The sequence below is a fragment of the Linepithema humile genome, chromosome 4 (assembly GCF_040581485.1).
Source record: "Linepithema humile isolate Giens D197 chromosome 4, Lhum_UNIL_v1.0, whole genome shotgun sequence".
Taxonomy (NCBI): domain Eukaryota; kingdom Metazoa; phylum Arthropoda; class Insecta; order Hymenoptera; family Formicidae; genus Linepithema; species Linepithema humile.
The window spans coordinates 20,891,347-20,917,538 of NC_090131.1; the positions used below are offsets into that span (position 1 = coordinate 20,891,347).

The 26,192-nt window shown below is 35.8% G+C and overlaps 1 protein-coding gene across 9 annotated transcripts in view; it reads left to right on the forward strand.

Moving 5' to 3' along the window:
• Positions 1–26,192, forward strand: part of LOC105667821 (defective proboscis extension response 14) — a 124,086-nt gene that overhangs the window by 31,523 nt on the left and 66,371 nt on the right. For all 9 annotated transcript variants that reach the window (XM_067353440.1, XM_067353436.1, XM_067353445.1 and 6 more), the window contains 4 exons: positions 6,734–6,874; positions 10,025–10,098; positions 10,700–10,852; positions 20,643–20,856. In XM_067353440.1, the coding sequence (XP_067209541.1) occupies positions 6,796–6,874; positions 10,025–10,098; positions 10,700–10,852; positions 20,643–20,856 (520 nt within the window). In that variant the 5' untranslated portion in view covers positions 6,734–6,795. The remainder of the gene's footprint in view (positions 1–6,733; positions 6,875–10,024; positions 10,099–10,699; positions 10,853–20,642; positions 20,857–26,192) is intronic.

Sequence of the window (26,192 nt, forward strand, 5' to 3'; positions counted from 1 at the left end):
TCAAAATCGGAAAGAATTTATATTTCTACATCTAATATGTACACATGTGTGATCCTTTCCGAAGAAGCTTGGCTTACAATAAAATTTTTGTTTTCAGTTTTAGCAGTTCTAATATCTACAAATTGTTTAGTTTTTATTAAAATTAATACGAAGTCGTTTATTTTTTAAAATTAAAATGGAAATTGAATTTTAAAGAAAGGAGCTTTATATTATTTTTGTTATACTTTTAAAAAGACATAAACCAAGAAGGAATTAAGCTTACACTAAATTTATTATAAAACAAATACAAAACTAAATTGAATTGAAAATTCTTTCCTGAGATACAGTTATCGTGATGCAGCATCGCAAAACAAGACATATTCGGCGTTACCAAACAATTTTGATCCAATATTAAATGTATTTTCTCTTGAAAAATTGATTTTTGCGTTTAGCCGAATTTCTTAAAAGAGGATCACGTATATATGTACAAGTATATAAGTGAAATTAGAACCAATCATGAAGAACAACGCACGCACGGTCGGTGATGCGAAACGATTCGCGTAAAATTACTAGCGGCATCGGGGACGCGTCAGCGTTCCCGAGTATGTGTAAACGATTGCGGGTTGAAGCGAATGTCTCTCCATTTCTGTCGCAAACACGCAACGCGGATCAGCCTGGTAATCGCGAGTGCGAATTGAACGACACGCGCGTCAGTTTAATAGAAGCGAACGCGAGTACAAGCACGTAGATGTACGCATCTATGTATATGTAGATATATATATGCGCAACGCATATACATGGCTGGGCATACATGCGTACCCACGTGTTCCGGAGTAGTTTACCCAGGTATGGCTGACGCATTATGCATAAATACAAACCGCGTATTAGGAATGCAGGTGCATAATAATAAGACGAAGGAGCGCTGAACAAGAGTCAAAGGAAGAAGGATCGAACTTTCGACGGAAGTTCCAAAATTATTCATGTGAAACTCGCCGGAAGAGTGTAACGAGTTATATTGACTTTAATTTTCGCGGCAAGTTACTGAACGGGATTTACGATATTAATATATACTGTTACGGATGAACGGCAGCGAAGAACTGACAAGACGAACTGTATTGTTCTATTTGATTCTTTTTCACCGTAAAGCCGGTCGCTAATCTATATCGGCAGACGACGCGTACAGCGATAATCGAAATGGTATTGAATTGTTATCATAGTCGTTAACACGTCGGCGTTAAAGCGGCACCGGCGCTACACTTCAGGATGGAATCGCGAATTGACAATTCCATTTTGGCGTTAGAGAAGAGCGCGCGTACGAAGTACGGTCGGCGCAGTCTTCTTGTTGAGCTGTTGCCGGTTCAATGGCGCGTTTAATGAATTTAAGCCACCTCCTCCACTCGCGGCGCTTAGGTCATACACCGTTTAACCATGACTCTCTCTATACACTGTAATAACCTGCGATCCAAGTTGACAACGTACGCGTCAGTATGCATGGCACCCTCGTAGATTTTATTAATAGGATATCCTTACCGCGAGCATTCTCACGACAAGAGAAAGAGTATGAGGGGATAAATCGATACGAAGAGCTTTCGCTATTTTAGCGCAGCTTTAATAAAGATTATGTCATCATTTTACTAGTATAGTCATCTTAATAAGTATACATGGTCTCTCGTAACTTACGGATATTTTTACAATGACAAATTCTCTGACTTATAAAATCCAATGACCGATAGATCTTTTTCAGTGAAAATATTGAAGCACCGATGTTTTTCAGGTTATAAACAATTGAAAACGAAGAATTTTTTGCAAATAAAGTTTTAAAGAATCAAAGAAATAACAGAACCATATTCCTTTTTTAGTTAACATTTTTGGTAAACTCTAAAATTTTTATTTGCAGCTTAATTAAAAACATATAACATGTGATAAATAATTTTTGTCGATATTTCCGTCAATGAAAAATCTAAATCTAGACGGACAGTCTGAAATTTAAAAAGACATTTGTGATTTGGAACATCCTTTATACTTATTTTAATAGGAGATTTTAACATAGGACGAATGTAAAAATATACAGTTGGCAAAGGGAACGTACAAATTTCATCTCTCGTTCCATCAAACTGTCGTTAGGATGCCTTTATGGTATAACAGTGGTAACGGGCATTTGTCGAGCCGGAGCGCGCAGTTCGTGCATTCGAAACGCGGTGGTCGGCGGCCAAATGGAGAGGAGAGACCGCTTTTGCGATGCGCTCTCAACGGTACAATATCCCGATAGTGCATAACGCGCTGTACATTTTGTTGATTCTACTGTTACACGTATCCCGTATACGCTGTAATATATCGCGTCAAAGTCGCTTTAGAAACGATCGTCTATAAAAGTCCTGCGAAGGAGCAGAGTATCGCTATAAATTCACATGAGCATCGCGCCGACAGGGAAGTAAAGCCGTATCGATATATTTAATGCAATCCAATCGCAGTTGTCACTTATATTTCTTAAGGGATATGGCGTTCATGCAGCGGGATAAAATTTTCCCTCCGTGACACTCCTCTGCACATAGATTTTATGCAAATCCCCACGCGCGGTTTGTTATGCTATCGTTGGTCCGCGAGTGTGGCTATGCGCTATAAACATGGCCATTGTTGTTCTAACCACGACATGTGACTGTTGCCTTTATCATAGCATGGTCATTGTAGCCGCAGCTACTTGATTGTTGTCATTCTCCAACATCAAAGCGTCATCAGCAAACAGCGTGTCGCGACCTGATGCAACTTTTATGCGGATACGATCTGCCTTGAAACTCTCTATCGATCCGACACGCCCCTTCTTCGTCTTCTTCTTTCTTCTTTTTTTAAGAAACTTATCAAGCAAAGAATATTCATTATCTGAATAAAGTAGTTAAAAATAAGCTATTGACATTAGTAAGATGTGTGTGTGTGTGTGTGTGTGTGAAGTATGAGTTCAATAAAATTTATATTTCGCGGTATACATATATATTCTATTTTCTATATTTTAATACTTTAACATCTGCCCGTATTAGAGTAATGAGTAGTCTAATTTCTCATTTAGTTCTGTCAGTCAACATTGCTTCTGCAATCGGCACGATTAATAACTTCCAGATCGAGGGCTAACAGGCTAACGGGCTAGTTGGTTCGCTAGCTTTCGCAAGGTTTATTGAGCAAACATTGGCTGAACTTGCGATTGCGGAACATCGTATTGCCAAAATCGATCGCTTTACCTGCAACAACACGAAAAGGGAACAAGTAACTAAAAAGCATGGTTAGACATCGTAATTCTCTTGGTTTTTCTCATTAAGCCTTTTTTATCTTTATACATGCACCAAATAATTAATATTTAATATTATTTTGGAATAAGTGTTGCGTATATGCGACAAATTGCATTGGAAAGTTAAGCGTAGGAAGTCGGTTACCGTTAGTTTAGGATGATCTAAGGAAGCGCACGAACTCTTGTTTGCTAACTTACCTCATAACATCGATGTTATCAGGTAATTCTCGCGATCGATTGATTACTCGCATCCCTTAATAAAGTTCCGAACCTGTGTACCTTTAATAGAATTAAATTGTAACATTGGCGCAAATACGAAAGTTATAATATTTCCGTTGTAATCAACTCAAAATTGCAATATTTTAGCGAGAAAGTTATTGAAATGAAAAAAAAATATTTATAAGTTTGTTTTTAAAATTTGCTCCAAGCGATTTATAATTCGTGACAGAATTTGAGATAAAAGCCTATTTACAATTTCATGTGTCACAGCATAGAAAACATTTGAAAAATATCAAAACGTACGCATATGTCCATCGACCCTTTAAATTTCCTAATATAAAATTATAAATATTATAGATTCTATTTCGAATTCTATCGCCAATTCTAGACTATTTAAAACGAGATTTACGCAGTATATATAGAGAATTATATACAGAATTTTATTTCTAAATTTCTCGAAATGTCTGAACTAATAAAGTATTCTTTTGTTACTATATGATGAGTTTGTTGCCGTTTTGGTATTATTTTTTTTTTTATTTTCGTCGTTTGATGGCTCGAAAATATTAACGTAAAAAACTCGTGAATATGGAGCGAAAAAGCTTGATGTGTTTACAGCGTGTTAGGTGGTCCAGTCCGTTTGATCGACGTAGCGATCATCTCGATTGCACGTATTCGTTGATAGCTACGGTAAAACAAGGAAATTCTATCCGCTCTCCGCGTTTCGTTCATTTCGCTTACCGATGGCGTGATAGTATAGCTGATCGTTCGTAGCCCACGCTTGTGGTTGCGCGTTCCACGTGTCGTAATTTGCTCAATCGCTCGATCTCTTTTCGTTCCAGCCGATCTTCCTCTGCCGATCGTCCCGGGATCGTGCTATCGAATGGGCGGGTAAGAACATTAGTTACCGGTAACAAGCGCGCGGAACAAGTACGTTACAACGTACCTGGAGCATGTTCTACACAACCATAAAGTACGCGTCACACCATACTATTTGTGCGAGACCCACAGCCTGGACGAGGATTTGTTTATCAGTCCGCAAACAAGGATACCGAATATCGGGAATAGATCGTATCGACCATGATCGATTTCGAATACGCGGTCTATGCCTGTTATGATTCTCGTCGATATATAAAGTTCGCGACTTTCCAGAATTCGTTAATAGTTAAAAGATTAAAGATATATTGTAAAGTTAACAAAAATTGCAAATTTTTGATATTAATTGAAAATCTTGTTTAATATATGTATATGATCTCAAACTTACAAGAACAATGAATAATTAAAGATAATATTTTGTTTGAAAAATAATCATTTTATTTAGCGAAACAGATTGAACCAAAAAGCTAAAGATATTATCCTTATTTGCTGACGCGTCTATCTCGTTTTTCAGGGATGCGACTGTATTTGTTTTTGTTTTTTCGGTTACCGAATCTCTCCCGCGGTAGTCTCTCCGACTCCGGCGTTGTCCCGCTGATTCGTACTCAGTTTGTCTAGTTCAAACAACGGCGGAACAGTTAGATACAGGAGAGGACTTTTATTCTCGGTACCACGGGCGTGCGGCAACTCGTTACCGGCGCCGGCACCTGGTTCGGATGGTGATATAATTCCGAACTCGCGAAATAAAACAACCGAGGGTCTTCGGTTACCGAATAGGAAAACTGAAAATTGCTCGTTCTTTCTTATTGTTAGTTTCTAAAGGCGAGGCGAGGGATCGTAAGGGCATAGAAAAGTCGTCTTCATCCTTTGGCGACGGAGAGGCGGATCGAAAAAGAGAGCGAACGCTCTACGTGGAAGGTGACAGCCGATGAAAGAGCTGCCATCGCGTCAGGAGAAACTCCGAACTTGTCGATAGATTCGTTAGAGCAAACCGGGATTCTCTCTCTCTCTCTCTCTCTCTCTCTCTCTCTCTCTCTCTCTCTCTTCTCTCTTTCCTTTCCTCCACTAGAACCGACGCGCCTGACTACTGACGCGCAACCCGGGTGTTTTCCACCCCGAACTTCCGGCCAAATTGAATCACGTGGAATTTCGCGGTAACAATCTTCTGTTTGACTTCGAGCGACCGGTTGATTTACTTTCTGCTCGGGTCCTCGTCGGGTCTGGGCGATCTCGCGTTCCTCTCATTGAACGGGTTTCGGGCTTCTTCAGCATAACTTGATCACTCAATGTTCTTGAGAAGATCGCGACGCAGCGGCTGTACCAATGCTGACGGATAACTTCGTGCTAGTAAATTTTCGTTAACACTTTATTGACACGATTTCACGGAAAAGTAATCGAGTTTGCTGCGCTCGATAGATGTACAATGTGAGACATTTATATATTTAATAAAAGGCGCAAATATTATTAGAATTTATTAGAATGTATCATTAATGTGATACATTAATTAGTACGATGTTTGTGTTTATGATATATTAATTATAAATACGTTAATTAATATAATGTTTATGACGTAAGAACGCGAATAAACGCTATTATATTTTTCTTATTAAATGAATTTATTTCGGATTAGATGCTAATTTACCTTTTGCAAAACAAAATATCATAGATTAACAAGAAAACAATGTAATTTATGCAATGAATTTATGATGTTATAAATAATAATGTGGGAATGTATTATTCATAACTTACGACGCATATTTTTGGATTAAGCCGGCGTTGGTTTTAGCTTAGCGTTTCTCTCGAGACATCCGGGTTTTTGTGAAGCTGTCCTCTGTTTGAAGTGTACGCATGGATTTTTCAAACTTGTCCTAATTTTATATTTACACAGGCTGCGATTAAAAATTTACATATACCTCGCTTAAATTGCCTTTTCTGAAATTTCAATTTCGCGTAGTACGCCTGAGGTTTCCATATTGCAGCTTATTGGAAGAGACGCAATTTCTTGGCATGTACCTTACACATATATGGCATTGATTTCTTTGTCACTGAGTACTCTGTGTATTCGAGAACGAAGGCAGAAAATAGGAAGTTGGTTTCAAGTTTGGGGGGAATCGTTTGATTTTGCAGGAACGTTTGACGTTCAAGCAAGTTGATGCTTAATGATGCTCGACGGTCTCGCTCTGTGCGTCGTTAATTACCACATGCCCGTTGATTGATCACCGTTTTATATGCCCGTGTTTTTGTATACATAATGTTCTAGCGTCGACGAGTAATTTAGTTAATAGATACTGTGATGCATTTTAATTATTTATTTGCTTCGCAAACACTTCCGTAAATATAAAAATTGTAAATTAAACAAAGATTCTTATTTTTTTGTGCTTGTAGGTAAACGAAAGTGCTGCTGCGTACCAGCTTTTGGGAGAGAGATGAGTTGAGGATCGATTACGATGTTGAGTCGTCTTTTGGCCGTGGTGGCCTCCATTTTGGTTCACCAGATACATTTTCTGTGCACTGCCAGCTCTTTGGGTAAGTTACGTGAAGACTTTGACAATATTCATATAATGAGTATTATAATAGGAAAAAGAAATCTTTTATGTATAATAATTATATTATAATCTTTATCGAAAACTAAAAGTAAGCTCTCTGCTATAATATGTTTAATCAGTATAAAGTAATTAAAAATTACTTGAATTAAAAAGCTGAAAAAAAGAAAGTTTAAAAAATAAATGGAATGTATATGTACGCTATTTTTATACTATATGTTTTTTCGACTTATTTGGAGAAAAATTAGTTTTTGTCGTTAGTGAAAAATAACAAGCGTACTTTGTCAGAAAGGGGGAAAATCTGATTATACTCGCTGAATAACGAGCAGTGGACCGAATGTTCGGTATCCAGACATTGTCCTATAATTTTCCAATTAAGGCATTGGATTCTCATAAATCCATGAGCATGGACGGCCACCATAAATTTGACGTCGCACCGAGCGACAAACCGCGGTCGATCCGACGTACTTTTAGATTCGCGCAACCGGGCTCTTACAACCGGTTGGCAGAAATTGCAGAGAAAGAAGAACGATGAAAATCGCACAATTGCTCACGATACTTCTGAGCTCGACGAAAGTCTGTTTTCCTTTGACAGAAATAATATAGGGCACTTCCGGAGTATTGGATCTGAGCGCAAGTACTCTCTTTTTTTTTTCTCTCTCTCTCTTTCTCTCTCTTTCTCTTTTTTTCACTGTCTTTGCAATGCCAAAATATATTACGGTAAGACGACTCGAGAGAATTCATCGGTAGCGAGAATGCTTGTCCTGATTTTTAATGTACATACGGAAATACCTGTACAAGCTAACTTTTATTGCTAACATTCCCAATTTTCCGTTAAACGAATCTGTTCTTAGATATTTAATTATAGTTAGCTGTAACTTTACTTCAACTGTAATTCGATTGTTTCAACACACTCGCTTCGTTCATTATTCTTCCAAGATTCATGTGAATTTTCATGCGACTCGCTAAATCATTCATCGATTCTTTTTTTCGCATATACACACAATTTTTTCGGCTCTGCGAGACGTAATCCGTGCCCTCGTGTGCGGACGTATATATCTATCTAAAGCGTATTTCACAATCCTGAGCAGTAACCCGGACTTATCCTTACCGTGGAGATTATGTGCTTCGTCTTTCCAGCGGATATTAGAAGTCTGTTCATCCTCTTTCCTTTTCCGGGGTGTCTGTCTATAGCGAGAGAATTCAACTTGTTAGATTGGTGTAATGGGAGTAGAGGAGGGGGGAGGGGGAGGGTCCTCTGCAGTTGCTAGAGCTGATACATCTCTCGAGGATTATCCCATCCTTCTACGGAGAAATAGTTTAGGTCGGGACCTTGGAATTGGAGATAGAGAAACAGAAAGAGGAGAGGGAGGGAGGGAAGGAAAGAGAGGCAATTCGTCAAGGCGAGGTGAAAGGGAATACAGGCTGCTGGCGCACGCGTGGCCGATCAGCTGAGAAAATAATTTCACGGTGCATCTTTCACGTAGTCGGGATTTCTCGGGATCCCCGTAGAAATGAGAAAGATCCTCGACAGTCGTACCTCTGACGTCGAACCGAAGCTCCAAACGAAGCAACGATTGCGGGAAACGAGAGAGGACCGTTTGAATCGTCGAATTTGATGGAGAGAGATATTTCCAACCGCCGATCTTCTTCCGGAGATTCTATCGCGGTCTTCTTTATTTTTCTAGCCGCTTGTGTCTCCTTCAGCGCGTCGCGGCGGGGGCTTTATATAAGAGACGAGATTGCACGGTTTCCCGGTATCGTCTCGAAAAACGACGATGTCGCTGGGAGAGAAAACTGGCTTTATTACCTCTTTCTGTTCGACCCTATGCGCGCGTACCGTGCCAAGCTATGTAAAGCTGTGCTTATAAGACGTCTGGTGCGTTCAACCCGCGCGCGAGAATAGAGGAGATGATGCGGCTGCGGAAATTCTGGCCAATAGCGTTCAAATATAGCGCGTAGCGATATTACCACATTTAATCCTTGATCGCGGCGCAGCGCCGTATCGTTCATCGTAATTAAGTCTTAATTAACGATAAATATAGATAAACTTTACGATACGATAAATTTTGATTTTCGGCTATTCGGCTTTTTTCATACTTTGCAAACGAGCTGTTTTATCTTGCATGCATCGCGCTGCACGAGTTTTTTATCATTCCCTATTGCGGATAATCCGTTTAGATAGCTGCAGACATAATACGCGCATTGTTTGCAAAACATTTCGTAACGGGACGTTTACTTTTGCTGCGCGCGTTCATCTCGAATTTCCGCGGAATTATTTATTCACTGCGATGTAATAAAAACAAGCAACGCAATGGTTATGCGTATGCATTCTCATGCGTCGAAACTATTCCGCGCTTTTGCGTTTAAATAGTAAGATAAATGCGTCATTGCGAATACGTTAGATTCGAGCGAATACGGAAAATATTTATTTTCTCGCGTATTATAAATAAAATGTTTTAATGAAAATATGTTTACGTGAAAATAAGTCTCTTTTTGTAAATAAATCTTTTTCAAAACAAATTTTCTTTAACAATTTTATTCTTTTTATAGCTAAATTTTATAAATAAATACGGGTGTTATATAAATTCTACAAATAAGTATCTTTGTTAAAGTTTATTAGTTTTTTATTGCATCTGTGACGTATTGAGCAATCCGCCATTGGTTACGCAACTTCACGAAGAGAATATATCTGCACGTACCTATCTCAGGAAGTTACATAGCCGCGTGTGCTTCTTGCTGATAAGGCCATTCAACGTGTCGGCAAGTAAAGAGATTCGCTCCGTAGCGTTGCATCGGAGTGGAAAGTGAAATCCTTTTCGATGTCATATACACATCTCTCGTGTTACCTTTTTTATCATAAATTTAATCGTTTGATAAATTTTAGTGGATTTCAAATGATGTTCTAAATTTTTATTCGTTTTGACGTATTAGTGACCTCGATGATCTTGTATCTTTGTTTTAAATATGAGCATTTAGCAACATTTAATTATACATTTAATCGTAGAATCTTGAGATGAAATAGATAGTAATAGTTTTGAAATTGTTTACTTATAATTTATGTTATACAAATTATAAAATACATTTTTTATTTAAAAAAAGATACTTAAATTTTTTTAAACTTTTGTTGCAGGTGTAAAACAGTTTCCAGGATTTGAAAATCTGCCGCGCTCATTTTGGCATGAACTCAGTTCACCTTTTACAGAGGTTAGTTTCATAGATTGCCAGATTTTCTCGGAGTTACTCTCTTAAGTTAGCTGAACATATAATATTTAAGCCGAAGAAAATCCCATTTTGTTCTTCCAACATTGTACATATAAGTCGCTTATTTCCAACGGAATGTAAGTCTATTTTCGGATATTAAAAATTTCAACGAGAGGCGGATTTAACGCAATATATCCGATTTTTTTAAACAAGATTTTCGTGATTATACTTTTAAGATAAACTACTGAGATATGCAGTAATATATTAGTAAAATATTTTTTAATTTAATGTCAACATTAATTATATTGTTTGAACACAATTCTCGCCGCGAAACGAATATTTATCAATGTAAATATTGTTAGCGTGTCACCAACATTTGCAATTCGAATTGCTTTCACGTTGGCCGTTTGAGCGCTTTGTATTCACCGTTTACTGCATTTTGAATGAAATGTTATATATATTTAGAATTAACAGTAGTGGTGACTAGTTTGTGCTGCTTCAAAAACAGTCATTACAGTGGTTACTTCTTACAAGCGCATTACATAATAGGAAGTGCAAATGCATTTCAGTTTTTATTGTTTATAAGATGTTTTACGTTACACAGGTTTATGAGGTGGAGAATTTCGTGACTGAAACAAGTGGCACTCCAGAGCCGAGGCCATTTTTCGAGGATCCTGAAAGTAACATTACCGTACAACTTGGTGCCGAAGTTTACATACACTGCAGAATACAGAATGTACAGAACACCTTACTTAAGGTAAGCTATACATTTTTCATCTTTGCAAATATTGATGCAAAACATAATATGTGAATTTACCAATATACTCGATGCTTTATGCGATTATAAGCGGCTTATAAATCTATCTAAATAATATTTAAAAATAATAATTAAAAATATTTAAAAACCTTTTATTACACAAGTTTTTACGATTATAATGGTTGGAAGAATAGGGAATACTGTTTTGCAATTAAAACATTTAAAAACATGACTCTGATATGGAGTACGAGCGAAAATAAACATACATATATGAATAAACATAATAACATTCTCAACATATGGGATATTACGTTATCTTCTAAAAGCCAAGCACTCCACACTGTTTTATGAAGAGACCTTGTTGGTTTTCCTGTTCCCTTTCTCATGTGCTACTATGTGGCACTTAGCTCATCCTAATTCTCCCAAAGGAAATTCCGCGGATAACGGTGGGATATTTTCCTCCTAATTTTGCGGCTGCTTTATCACTATGATGCATATGACAGTTATGACACGCGGCCGTTCACCGCTTTTGTGCAAGCAGATCACGCGTTTATTCAAATAAAATAAAAAATGGTTTATTTTTATTGAACGAATAATACAAAAATGTATAATATATAATTTATTTATATATTTTGTAATTATATCTAAAATAATTTTAAATTTTTAACATAAACGTGTAAAGTTGGAATATTAATTCAAATGTTATAAATTATTATATTATATTATTTTCAATTAAAAATATTAATGTAATTTGGTAAAGAGTTTGGCTCTTGTCATAATACAATATTGTTTGGTGTGGCAATAATTTATATAAACCACAATATTATTAGAATGGGTTCAGTATTTTCATTGTGACGTTCTCTGCAAATAGTTTTCAAGTTTTCGATTGAAACCCCTGCTGCAGTAAAGTGTTTACTAATTCCAAGAGGTAAATACACTTTGAACGTAACGTTTCTTCGCACAGCACTATTTCTGATCGGTATATATCTATCGAGCTTTAAAGATAGTTCCTGATGCACAGACGTAACGAGAGCATTTAGCAGAAACTGATAGTTGTGAGCCTTTGAAACAATTTCTAACTAGATATTGCTGAGACTAGTAGTTGAAACGAGTAGCAGTTTGTTGTCAGTAAGAATCGATATCGACGCTACGTAAATAATTTTGTTCTGATTTTGCAATAAAAAAATTTATTTGTAATAGTGTTGTCGATTTAATTAACTCTTTGAGTTCTGGCTTTAAATTGCATTGTTGGAGAAATTATTTTTGTAGTATACATTATTTATTATTGTAATTATTATATTATATTTATTATTATAAATTTGTTTTTATAAAGATTATTTTTTATAATGAAACAACTACAGAGCTTAATTTCCACAAAAAAATAATCAAATAAAAAAGGTAGATAAATATTTCATAAATAAACAACCATAAGATTTAATTTTATTTGAAGTATATTTTATAATACACCGATACGTTTTAAAGTTAAAATTTCTCGTGCTATTTTTTTATTACTGTTATTATTAACAGCTTATCTGCGTGTTTTCCTCATATATTTTCGCTCTTTTTTATAATTAAATAATTTGATATTTTACATAAAATCTACATTCAGATGATGAAAATATTTATTGCGCATTTATCCATCTCGGCAAATTGCAAACTTGTATTTATAAGAAGTATACGTTTGTCGATATCGGTCGTCATAAAAAACGAACGGCGTAAGTACGCCGTTTTATTTACGATGTATCACGATCTCTATAAATCGTTGCTGAACTTAGCAATCTCTCGAGCAAAGCTCGGATCGCCCAGGAAGCATTCACAAACAGTATACCGTAACATTTTGCTCCTTGGTTTGTGAGTGCTTGGAATTCAATCTTTCTAAGTGGGAGTGCGGTGAACTGAGTGAAACAAGTTGTTTCATATGGTAGGATGGGGGAATCGCATATGCATTTCTCTGTATTACTGCATTTTTGAATTCGATTTAAGAATTGATTTTTTTCAACTTCAACGCGCGGACAGTTAAAATAAATTGTCGGCGATCTTACGCCTTTGCTATTATAGAATTGTATACGTGAAATCACATTATACCGCACATAAACAAACATATTAGGTTGGATTTTTTGTAGGCGTTTATTTTATTTATGCCAATAGGTGAATTTAATATATTCTTGATCAAAATGTCAAATATTCTCGAGAACGAGCCAACGTGCCTTAGAAGGAATTTATGTCATGACCGATATTTTTGGTATCTCCGTCATAGTAAATTTTCCATACTAACAATTATTTCTGATATTTATCAGACATTCTGAATTTCTATATTCAATATTATTATTATTTTAATAATATAAATTATTTTTAGATAAACGTCACGTAAATAACGAGTTTGCAAACATTTTATATTAATAATTTATTAATGGACATATATACGGCAGATCGGTACATTTTCCGCATGATAAGAGAGGTAGAAAACTGTTTGTTTTATTCCGACGAAAGATGCTGAGAAAAGCTATGAAGCAGCAGCAACTTCATTAACAGTAACAAAGACTTGTTTCTTGTCTCACGATCAATAATGTTAATAAGACGGCCGCTTTAACTGCTCTCTAATGCAGGACCAGTGAGTTTGCTGTTCCAGCTGTTTATTCTCAGTAGCCCGGTGTTGGCCCCGAGTACGAAGAATGATTGACTTAAACTACTTAAACGCAGTCCATGCCTCTAAGCTCCCATCTCCTTCGCCATTGAAGTAATCGATTTATGTAAAACATCTCAGTACATATTTTGCCGATGAATACTGAATAATTATATTTTAAAAATATCACCGCTATGTATTTTACTATCGTTTTAAAGTCTCGAATTTGCGCGTACGGCAAAAAAAAAATTCCATTTAAATTCGTCAATGGATTCGTAAATTAAAAATATCTCTGGGAATTGTTTTATATTTCGTAATTTTCGTTACTCGTTACAGTGTGATGACTATGTATTACGCGTTAATGGGACTTGGAATTCGATTATTAGGTGCGACTCGTGAATGAGAGAAACGAGAAGTTAATACATAACCCGAAGTTATTGGCGCGATGCAAATAGCTGCGGTTCTTATAAGCGGGTCCCCGCACTCCGAATTGTCTCGAAGTCGTTCCTGAACTTCTTCCCGTTTTCGCGACTTTCTGCGCACATCGGCCGAACTTTTAACAGCGTCTTCGTCTCGCGCTTGCACTCAAGTTTATACCTGTGTAATTAGCTCGACGGGGAGGTCGCTACTGCATTAATTATAAACGCGCCAAAACTCTCTCTCTCTCTCTCTCTCTCTTTCTTTCTCTCTACGGTGATACGACGTTATACAAATTAACGTCTTACGTTCGTATCGCTTAAAACAAGTTGGTGTAGTTGTAAGGAGACATCGAACTTGTATGTATGCAACGGATGCTTTTACTTATAATAGTGCAGCCATATATACACGCTATTATGCAAATAATGCGCGTATATTAAGCTCTCTGAATCTATTCGTTAGACGAATCTAAGCAAGTGTATTTTATGTGTTAACATAATTCTATGACTATATATTTTTTATATTTTTTATAATAGTTATATAAAGGCAGAATTTTCGATTTTTTACAGCGCGAAATATTTAACATATCGAATATTTTAGTAGGAGAAAATATTATTTATAGAATAATGTAAATTTTTATAAACTGTAAATAATGATTTATTAAAATTATTGAAATTGAATGCTGCAATAATTCTAATCAATTAATTTTTGACGATCAGAAGTTAACTCTCGAGTTTTGTGTTTAGAGTTTTTCTTTTTTTTCTCGTGTGGCATTTGATAGAAATTGCACAGGATTGATATGTAGATGAGTGCTTCTCGATTGCTCGACTGCACTGATTCGTTGGGCGCATCAATCCCAAAGGGAGTCGCAGAGATCGTCTTTCCAGTTATACAATATTGTGGTGCATAGTGGTATCACTTTCTTGACTTTAAATGAGAAAGGAAACCTAGGAAATCCCAGGCTCTCTAAGGAGAAATACCTTCCGAATATAATGTCAAGTAAACAAATTAAAACAAAAATATTAAAAAAAACAAAATTTTAATGTATATTTTATCAACACGTAATTATATGTTAAATTATTCACATAATTAACGCTGGACCTTGATAAACTTATTATTGGAAACATAGTATTTTACGTGTAAAACAATAGCGCTGAAAACTAAAACCGATGGAAACGAGATTGTACTTACGAGCAAATTACATTTTACGCTTTTTGTATTCGATTCACCCGAGTTAATTAAAATCAACATATATAAATGTGTAGCAATAATTAACGTACAAAATGGAGTCTTATATTTTTGATGTATACACTTGTTCCGATTAAATTACGTAATCAAATGTTACCATGGCGTTGTTTACCAACTTTTTATTATTAACATTTTTTACTGTACGTATCCCAGATATTTAAATTGTTCAATTGCTCACATTCCGATGTTCAAACGCTCACTTGCCTACACTCATATCGCGTTATCACTGCGTTTTCTTCGTTTAAATCGTGTAACATCATCGATGTAACTCCATTTGCAGCGAGAATTGAATTATTAAGCGTTATGAGATTGCCAACCGCAATCTATCGCTTACATCCGTGCGATGTACATCCTGAGCTATATTTCCTAGTGTGTATGTATGTATCTGCAGCTGCATGTGCCGACACGCACGTGGTTAAGAGACGGTGTGTGCTTTCGCACTATGAATGCCACAGCTGCGCACATGTACGAGACTGTTATGGTCCATTGTTACGTAAAGTATAACTTTACAAGCACCTGGTGGAAGTTTTTAACTGTTTGATTATTACAGAAAGTCTGCTAGATTTCGTCTAAAAAATGTCAGTGCTATCGTAATCAGTTATAATCTGATTATTTGAATTCGAATATGTGGTTATTTATGAGTTGCATTTATCTTTTAATACAGAAATATAGAACTAAATAATAATGCAATATATTTGAAAAAGAAACGAAAAGAAGAAAGCGTGAATCATGCTTATTGGTAGTTTTATAAATTGCAATTATTTTATAAAAGTGTTGCCAGCGTTCATTAGCAATTTTCGAGTACGAAAGGGAGGGCGGTATATCGCTCCTTGGTAGCTAAGAAATATGGTGGTTATATATATGTATATATATATATGGTAATTCAAAATCCAAGATTACTATCTTGAGAGGTGATTAGTCATCAAGGAAGAAGCGAAAAAGCTTATATAAGTATATGTTCTGAGATCTATTGTTACTCTGAGCGAGTTAAGGAGATTTAAAATCAAGTAATCGAAATTATTAATTTTTTTAATTGCCTTATTTTTAGTGATTTGATAATTATGATTGATTGGTGACTTTAGCATGAGTAAAAAATAACTTGGATGACACGTAACTCACAAGTCTTACCAATTGAGGGAATTTTATTATGAAATTAACTATGAATTCTACTGTGCAGTTGAAGAAAATTACTTTGCGAGATAAAAATTTAAATATATGGTTTTTTGAAAAACATTTTTATTAAAAAAAATACACGCACACATACATACACAATTTTTTAATATTTAATATGTGAAATATTTGTTTACAGTTTGCGAATATGAATCAATTGCATATTTCATATTATTACACCGTGTGTTTCATCTTTCTTCTAATTAACAATTGCGCATGATTGCTTCATCATTCTCCACGTAATGGAAGATCGCAACGAAAATCTTTTTGTCAGTCTACTATCGTGCAATCACTCCAGCAATTATCTGTCGGCCGCGCTTCAGCTTTTTCCTATTACTTTTCTTTTTCTTTCCGAGGATCTTTCGCATCGTTTCGCACCTCGCGAAAGAGGATCTAACTTCTTTTCAATTAATTATTTTCCATCATCCGATGCGCGCGCTTGCTTTATCCATTATCTTGTATTTAGCGCGACTCGCGTCGTCGTCGATGAGTCCCAGCAGCTTTCTTCACCCAAGGGCGAAGTTTTGCCACAGCTCGTCAATAAGACGTTCAAGGACTAATTAAAGTTTCGTAAACGTGACTCACCGTTGACGACGCTATCCCGACGGTGGACAATGAAAGTTATTTCCCTTCGTCATTTTCAAGGCGTGAGCGACTTTGCGTGGCTCGTCAGTACGCGACGTAACTTTTCTTTTTATATTTTGCACACACAAAACCGTCGGGTTTCGATTGCGGTTCGTCTGTCGTTGCGTCGATGGGTCGACGGAATCCAATTTTCTTACCTTTGTGCCCGCGGCCTGAATTCCAGTTAGAACTGGCTTTACGGATTTCGACAAGCGTCAGAGATCACGGTTGCCCGAAACGAGATCCCTCCACTGTCGGAGTTGTAACCGCGTAACTCGCGAGAGTTTCGCGGTGATTTAAGAGGTTCCGCAGTTAACCGAAGAGAGTAGTAAATTCCGAAACTTTTGGTATTTCCGATTCTATTTAGTATTATCAGGGTCGCGAACTCTTTCGAAAGTATCATGTTGCATTGAAAACACTGAATCGTGAAATTCGTTATTTGAAAATTTTTAGACTTTCCGAAAATTCGAGTTCTGAATGAACTTTTTTCAAATACTTTTACAACAGCAAATTATTGCGGTGTCGCGAAATGGCTAGTAGGTTAAAATATATGGAATATTTCGAAATGTCACATAAATATAAAATAGATATTGGCCATAAAGAACACAATGCATAATACAATATTTTCAAAACAATTTACATTAAATAATCATATTTCGCGTTTGCTAAATGGAGTTTGTGTTTTTGCAAACATATTGGATGGTTTAGTGCTATTAACTTCAATAGGAATTTACTAACACATTTCCAATCTACACTCTTGAACATACTTCCATATGTAAAATTGCGAACACACATAGATTTTGCAGCGGTTGATAGAATATAAAAGCGGAAGTCGCCCGTGTGTATGGCATATCCGCGATAAATGTTTGCCCAAATAGAGTAAATAAACAAGCAGTATATTGCCACACGTATTGATCAGCATCCGAAACATTGAATGCATAAATCGTTAATTTGGCGAATGTCCGCGTATACCCGTGCGCGAACGAGTACATCCGTAAATGCTTTGCGAATAATCCATCAACCATCTATATGTTACTAAATATAGAGTAATATTATGATGCCTCTGTGAAATGCTGATAATTTATTAATGAACTACCAAAAGCATTAAAAAAAAATCAATGTTAATATTTATTGCATATGTATAATGTATTTGAAAATATAATTTGATTTAGTATACATAAGAATTTGTGTAAATTCAGTGCAAAGTGTTTAGCAAATTAGACGAAATGGTCAGAATTATAATACACTGTAAATGTTAATAATTTAATTAATGTTAATAATTTAATAATTAACAAATGTCAATTATAATTTGATATAAATGCTAATAATTTATTTAATTAATTAAATTAATAAACTACCAAGAAGACTAAAAAATTTAAAACTATTATTTATATGTAATGTGTGTTTCAAAATTAATAATTTAATTCCACGGTAGATAAATACTCGTGTAAAGTTAGTACAGAGTGTTTCGCAAATTAAACAAAATTTATTTTAAATACATATAATTTTAATAGGCTTTTTACCTCGCAATTTATCCTAAAGCGAGTGATTCAATGACACAATTATAGCTAGCGAATAATTTGGTTTGGCGATGAGAATTTGGATGATTGACCTGGCCGCGCCCGCGTACGGTTCCCGAAATAATACGGCTGTGTGCAGCTGTCGTAACGCGGACGAGACCCGCGTGCTGCTTTGACGTTTGGTTTGCGGCTCAATTTGCATGTGATAAATGCACGAGCGCGCGCACCTCGGACCTGTCCCGCTTTTACGGATGACGTACGAGAGGGAACGCGGTCTTCTGCACGCACGAATGCAAAATCGAAACTTTGGTAACATTTTACCTCTTTGCGGAGACTCCGTTCGATGACCAGCGGCGGTGTCGGCCGTTCGCGGCGTAACTTTGCCACATATTTTACGCCGGTGAACACGCTTATTAGTTGACACGTAAATATGCTAATTATGAAAGCGAGCGAGCAATACGGTGTGGTGTTCAAATTATATAAATAACTTCGAAAAATTATGCAGAACTTTAATGTTTGGATAACGACACGCAATTCAACGTACCGATTGTAAATGATGCGGAACGACATATGGAAATCAGGTTAAATGTTGCACCATAGATATAAAGTCGCTAAGACGTAATTATTCACTGCTGAGTCCTTTATAATAATGACAAATGACTGCTCCTTCCGTTCGCACTGTTCTCTATTTCTAGGACGCGCTTCCCAGTTGAAACGGCAGCTCCTGCATAACGCGCGCGATGCAACTAACGATTCTTTAACTTCTCCGTTATCAAACTTTCGTACGTCGGATCATAAGTATCGGAATAAATTGTTCCAACATATTATCAGAAGACAACTTTTATGATATTGCATCTAACTTCGATTTGTTGTGATCCGCAGGCAATGTGATTTGCATATAAAAAGATTTTATGCAAAAAACTTGCTCAATGCAGATTTCGGTCAATTTGACTCATCAGTATTATTTGATAAATCCGAGACATATTTTACTATATTATAAATACATGAAATATTAATAGAATAAAATAAACATAAAGAACTTAAAATAAGAATTTTCTATCCACGAAAACAAAAATAAAAACTTTTCATATAAAACTGAAATTATTTACAGTTACAGAGCTGCATGTTTTTGTTGTATTTCTGTTGAAATTAAAAATTATACATTTAATGAATTTTGCATTGGAACTTTTCATATGATATCTTGAAAATTCATGCATAATATTAATTCTCATATTTTGTAATTTTAATTAAAATTTTTAAAGGGTGGGATTATATCAGTAATCTACTACGTCTGCATTTCAGCATCCTATTACAGACAAATTAGGATGAGCTTGAAATTGCATTTTTGCAAAGGCGGGGCTTTTTGCAGAGACTGATATATTGATTTCCGTTTCATCTCAGCGTGACACCGAAAGGAATTAATGCCAGGAACACTTCGCGAGTTTATCGCCGGGGCTAAGTTTATCGAAGCTGTCAGAACTTTTTTTTTGTGCGCGCAAAGCTTCTATTCGTGCTTAAGCGAATGGGGACGATACAATCGATTTTAAAGTGCGGACATATATTTGCGTCAGATAACAGCCGTTAACGGTATAACTTAGCGTGATTTACGGGTAATACGGCCGTATTTTTATGGCACACTGTTCCATTAGCTTCGATGCGCGTGATTTATGCAAAGTGTTCTTGGCGCTTCCGCGAAAGGAACAAGACTACTCTTGCACGTCCACTCACGAAAGTCGACCGCGTATAAATGTGACCTGTCCGCACACTCGCTTGCGTATAGTCTAAGAATGAATAGCGACTTTTCGGGGTTCGGAGCTAATAATTTTCGGAGCTCACTAGCATGTGGTCAAAAGGAAGAAAGTGTCGATAAAAGAAATCTATATATTCTTTTTTTTTGCAATTTTAACTAATAGTTTGTTGTTTATCAGCGGAATAATCTTTGCGATTATTATTGATGATTTTGGTTTTTAAGTTTTTAAAATTAAAATTTAAGTGAAATTTTATGCCTAACTTATTAACTTTAACCAAAGTATGAAACTAAAAATGGAATTATTTAAATTTTGTTAAGAAATATATGTGATTTTTTAAACTAATTTCTCAATTAAAAGTAACGACTTTAAAACAATTGACTAATATTTGTGAATAATCTCACGATGAATTCTTTACATTGTTCTTTTTTTCATTACAGGTATCCTGGGTGCGTAGACGGAACGAAGAGCTCCATTTGCTTACCATCGGCCTGGACACGTACGCGAGCGACTCCAGATTCTCCCTAGCCTTTAAGAAGCCTAACGACTGGCGATTGCTTCTGCGCTCGGCCACGGAACGAGATGCCGGCCTTTACGAGTGTCAAGTCAACGTCCATCCGCCATTAATCAGAACTGTCCATCTAGCGGTGTCAGGTAAGTGAGCGCGTCATTGCGTGTGTGTTCATCTGACCGTTCGCGGGACTTGGCAACCACGAGGCAATCAAGAGCCGGTATTTCCGGCTACTACTATCAACGAATATGCACTTTGATCTGACGACCGCAATGCGGCTCGTAAATCAACGCGTTTGTATAGGGTGTCCTGAGAGAGGAGCCGGACGTGATTTCATCGTTATTGGAAACCGCGAGTATTAAAGATCAAACTAAGACGGGCGCTTCGCGTAGATTTTGCTTTAATTAGAAAGTTACTCAAAGTTGAATGTTAAACAATTCTGGCTGAAGAGTAATCAATTCCGAATTAATTAGACAGTCCGCGAATAAAGGCATGTCGACAGACTTGAGGGTACCCTGCATAGTCAATTAAAAACACCTCCTGTTTTTGTCGTAATCACCACCGGCGCATACCGTGCTGCTTGTTTCGCAATATATCGCGAAGCTCACGGTCGTTCGCGTATTAACGCGAATGAGGCTAATTTTGCTGCTGGCAAAGATGACAAAGGCCAAGTGCATTATTCTCTTAATCTACTCTTGTAAAGTGCTTTCGGAAAGTTACTCTCCGTAGACATATAATCCATGTGTCCCGCGTGGCGCGTTTTCGTTGGACCATAAATCACAGTCGCCACGTCGTTAGGGTCGTCCTCTTCGCGGCATAATGGCGATCTCGATGCTGTAACGATGTTCTCGTGGCGCTCACGTCCCACGCCACTTAATTGGAGTCCCGTCTCTTGCTCGTGTTCCTCCTCTTTCTCTTTTTATTCATATACCTACCTCTGTTCCTCTTCTATTACTGACAAACGTATGTCGGTCTCAGATATTGATGAGTTGTGCGGTCTCATGCGAATGTTCTTGCTTAAAAATAAGCGAAAAAAGAACTGGAATAGAAAATGTAGACATTAAACTATAATTGAGCTGTGATAATGCTGTCTTTCTACAGTCGCGGTGCAGAGAGATATTCAGTCTCGATGATTGAGTATAATACGCATTCTAGTGTACTGCTAAACTCATTAGCATTTATCATTGATGCACAACTGGATGTGTTACCGGATAATTCGCGACTGACTCAGCCGACTACCTGTGATTGATTGATAGCGAGCAATATTGTAGTTGTCAGTCGTATTTGATTAATAACAGACGTAAGACTGATGGACACTTTGAAGATCGGATTCGGGCCTCCATCCAGAACGTCCGATGATGCCTCCGTAGACTAACGATTTTAGCTCCATCGTGCGAGTAGTTGAGCAAATAGTTCCGTTGAGATTAATGAGACTAGCGCGCGTTGAAAAGAGAACTTGCAGTTTCAGAATTTATATATTTGAAAGCGCAATTATAATTATGCGCATAGAATAACTGTGAATTAATCACGGTGCCACGAGCATGAGCGACGTACTTCGCGAAGCATAAATTTACGATGACGAGCGTTTCAAAAGTGTCGGTAGAAAGTCTCGTTTCAGAGACTGCAATATTCTTCTCTTCAAGTGATAGTTAAATCTTGCATCGCTATTAGACGTAATTTTTTAACTTGTTCTTTTTGCATTTTTTTTTTTGGAAGTCGACAAAAATCAATTATATTACAATCTGCCTGTACGATATTAATTGCTGACCTATGCAAAAATATTTGGATAAATGTGTTATGTCATCTGGAAAAGTTTTATCAATCTAATATTTATGAATCACACCTTTCTATACACGTTCAAAAGTTTTCTTTTCACAGAATATCGATAAAATCTTGTTGAAAGATCGATATTCGACAAATGCAGATATTTATGTTTGTTAGAATGTATTATATTCTAAAGAAGTGTAACAATAAGAAAGCTAGGAAGACATAACGAAAGGTGGAGAAATTGCGAGAACGATGGGAGAAAAAAGAACAAAAGAGCGGAATAGCGCGATAGATGAAATCAATAAGTACGCAGATATCGAAATATTTTTCAGTAGCTGCAATAGAGGGTTATGAAATATCTGACCGAAATACCAGGTACCGGAATAAATTCTGCTCTGTGCGCGAAATAAACGGAATATTTCGCGGATCCAAATGGCGGAACGAACGTGCGCTATATTATTCTTCGACATATCGCTCGGCTTTCGTTTTAACTTATAAAGTCTGCTCGAGCGTATCATTTTTCCATCATTTTCAGTTGAATATCGATACGGCTAGTAGAGATTTTTCTTGCACATTAAGAATCTCGAGAAATAAGATGTAGGATTTAGTAGAACAGACCGAGTCCTTCTGTCGCACGTTGCACCAATACAGGTTCCTAGTACAAGTTTCCTATGTGTATACAGCACTTTTCGTATTTTCTCATGATTTTTTAATTATGAATAATAAGATGGTATCTCGGTTATTTGAAAGAAAAGAGTGGACTATATCCGAGAAAAAATAGTATAATATGGTCAGATATAAATATATATAATTAGTTATGAAAAGATCTGATAACATGTAATATTTTATACGATCATATAAAATTACACATGTTATGAAATCTTTTCATAACTAATTATATATATTTATATCTGACCAATTATACCATTTTTTTCTCAGGCATTTATCGAATACTTTTACGACTTATTCTTTGACGTTAACGTGATTAATGATGTATGTATGTCGACATGAAGAGTGCGAGACACTCTGAATTTAAGCTTACAACAATATTACTCTTGAATGTATTTACAAAAATCAGTAACTTTTGCTTATTTTCGACGGAAAGACGTGTGAAATGACGTTATGAATATTAGCAAAAAAAAATTTAATTGTAAGAGTTGTTATTTTATGAGACTTTTTATGAATATTTTATGAAGCTTATTAATCTCAACATCGCATTTATTTTAGAGTTTAAAATGTATAACTATTTTAATTTATTTTTGACATTGCCATTTGATATATGTTCGTATTACATTCTCTCAAATTGTGGATCAGGGGAATATATCCCGTCTACGGGGCTTTAATTATATTATATAATACAATGTAATTTTAATTGTAAAATGAATATAGATGGTTTGTTAAATGTGAACGGATAAGCTAAAAAAAATTAAATTGTCTCGTTGCAAGAATTCAATACACTTAATCATTATTAATAGCAAATTTTTTTTTGTCACATGAATTAGTTCCAATCTATTGTGTGAAATATTTCTGTATATTTTTATATTATACTTGTGTGACACATTTAGATTCATATCAGTCAATGAAGTTCGCAAACATATTTTTTTCTTCTTGTATATCATTGAGGATTGGCTGCATTAACTATTTTCGCGTTCCAGAAGTTCTTTTATGACGCAATACATACGAAGACTAGTTTTTTTTCATATCTGATAGTATTCCTGGAACTCATCTGTTGAAATCGGTTTTATGATTATCTTCTTCGATATCGTCAAAATATCTCTTTTTCCCTCATAACTTGATCCTTATAAATTTTATGTAACATTTCACGAATTTTGAATTCAATTTTTTTCACTAAAAATTTAAACTTCACTAAAAGTTTCATATTTGTTCTTTGTTCCAATATATCAGCCGCGTCCGCCATCGCTTTCCATCAAAACACAAGAACACGTTTCTGCGGTAATTGCTTCCATAAATTAATCAAAGTTAGCCATATTACTGGTAATAGCTCTTTTAAGGGTTGTCATTTATATTTGATCTTTACTATTCATCTAAAAAATAAACTTGAGAATTTAATTAATTAATAATAAATAGATATTACCGTTGCTATATAAGCGAACAAAACTTTTACAATGTGTTATTTGTTGTAATCTTCGTACGTATTTAATTACAAAATTAAATTTATAAATCATTGTTACACAATTTCTGATGCAATAATATGTGGATAAAATTTCTGGATATATCTTCGTAAAATTAAAGTGTGATTATTCCATTTCTGCGAGCTAATTATCGTCTACGTGAGGATTCTCTATTACTGCAGCTAAAATACTCTTCGCCATGTTATCATTTATCAAAGGTTGTCATTTTCAGTATTTAAAGCTATTGAAGCGTCTAAAATGGGTTTCTAGCTATTTAAAGATCCCGTAAGATTTTGGTGCTCTATTTGTCACTCATTAGCACATGATCGGCGTAGTTGTAGTTGTAGTTTATACGTTCCCTGGTAGAAAAATTACCATGGTGCTAGGCTGGCGCTAACTTACTTGCCCCACTGCCTGATAAGGAGCTAGTATGGCATGCAGACTAGCGCCAGACACAAAATCATCACATTCTTCCAGTCTAATACCCGACTTAATCGACTAGTGAGGCGTTAGCTAGCTCTAGTGTAATGCTATCTAGCCGTGGTGTGGCGCACGCTAGTTCTGATGTTGTACTATCTAGCCATGATGTGGCGATAGCTAGTTCTCACGCAGTTCTTATTTTACTATACTAGAAGTAGTCTGGAGTAAACTAGCGCCAGGCTACTTCTAGTCAGACATTATTAACATAGTATATTTCTAGCGCCTCGCTAGAAATAGCTTGACGCTCGCGCCACGTCAAAACTAAATTTATTATATTAAATGGGGATACAACATGTGACAGTCAAGATGGGAGCTAACTAGACATCAGGATCTAGCATGGCACTTTCTACCAGGGTTGATCTTTAAAAAAAAGAAATATTGATAATTGAAATCTCTCAATAACGTTCAAAGTAATTAACATTTGAAAAATAATTATTACGTGCAATAAATTTTTTATTTGTCTCTCAAACAAATATTTAACAAAATAATTACGCAAATATCAAAACAAGTCTTTCTAATTGTCATATAATTATTATATAAATATTGTAAATTGTAAATATATTCAGTTTATTAAAAATTTATTTGCGTCACGTAGATAAATAATTAATATATTCAACAAATAACAAATAATAAATATGTGATAAATTATTCACTTCCAAATTGCTCAACGAATATCTGATAACTGCTTCGACCTTCTTCTTTTAATGCTCCTTCATAGCACTCACTCATTCAAAAATATGATCGCGTGACACTTTGAACGACATTCCAAACTTTAACCGCATTCCTAACGCGCACTTTGTTACATTATGACAAAGAAATAACTCGGAAAGGCATGGTTGCATGGAGTTACGATCCGTTTAACACTCACGAAGCAGGCAACAGCGGCGGAAGGAAATCAAAATCAAGTTTAACTTTACAGCGCAAACTGTTAATTACCTGCAGGATAATAATCTCCTAACATTGCTGCAATCATGTTTTGTAAAACGATAACACAATGATACAGAACAATTCTTCCTGTAATTTTGCTGCGTGAGTGTTAAACGCTGTGCGAATGATATCAATCGTAACAATGTGGAGACAACAGATCACAAAAAAAATTT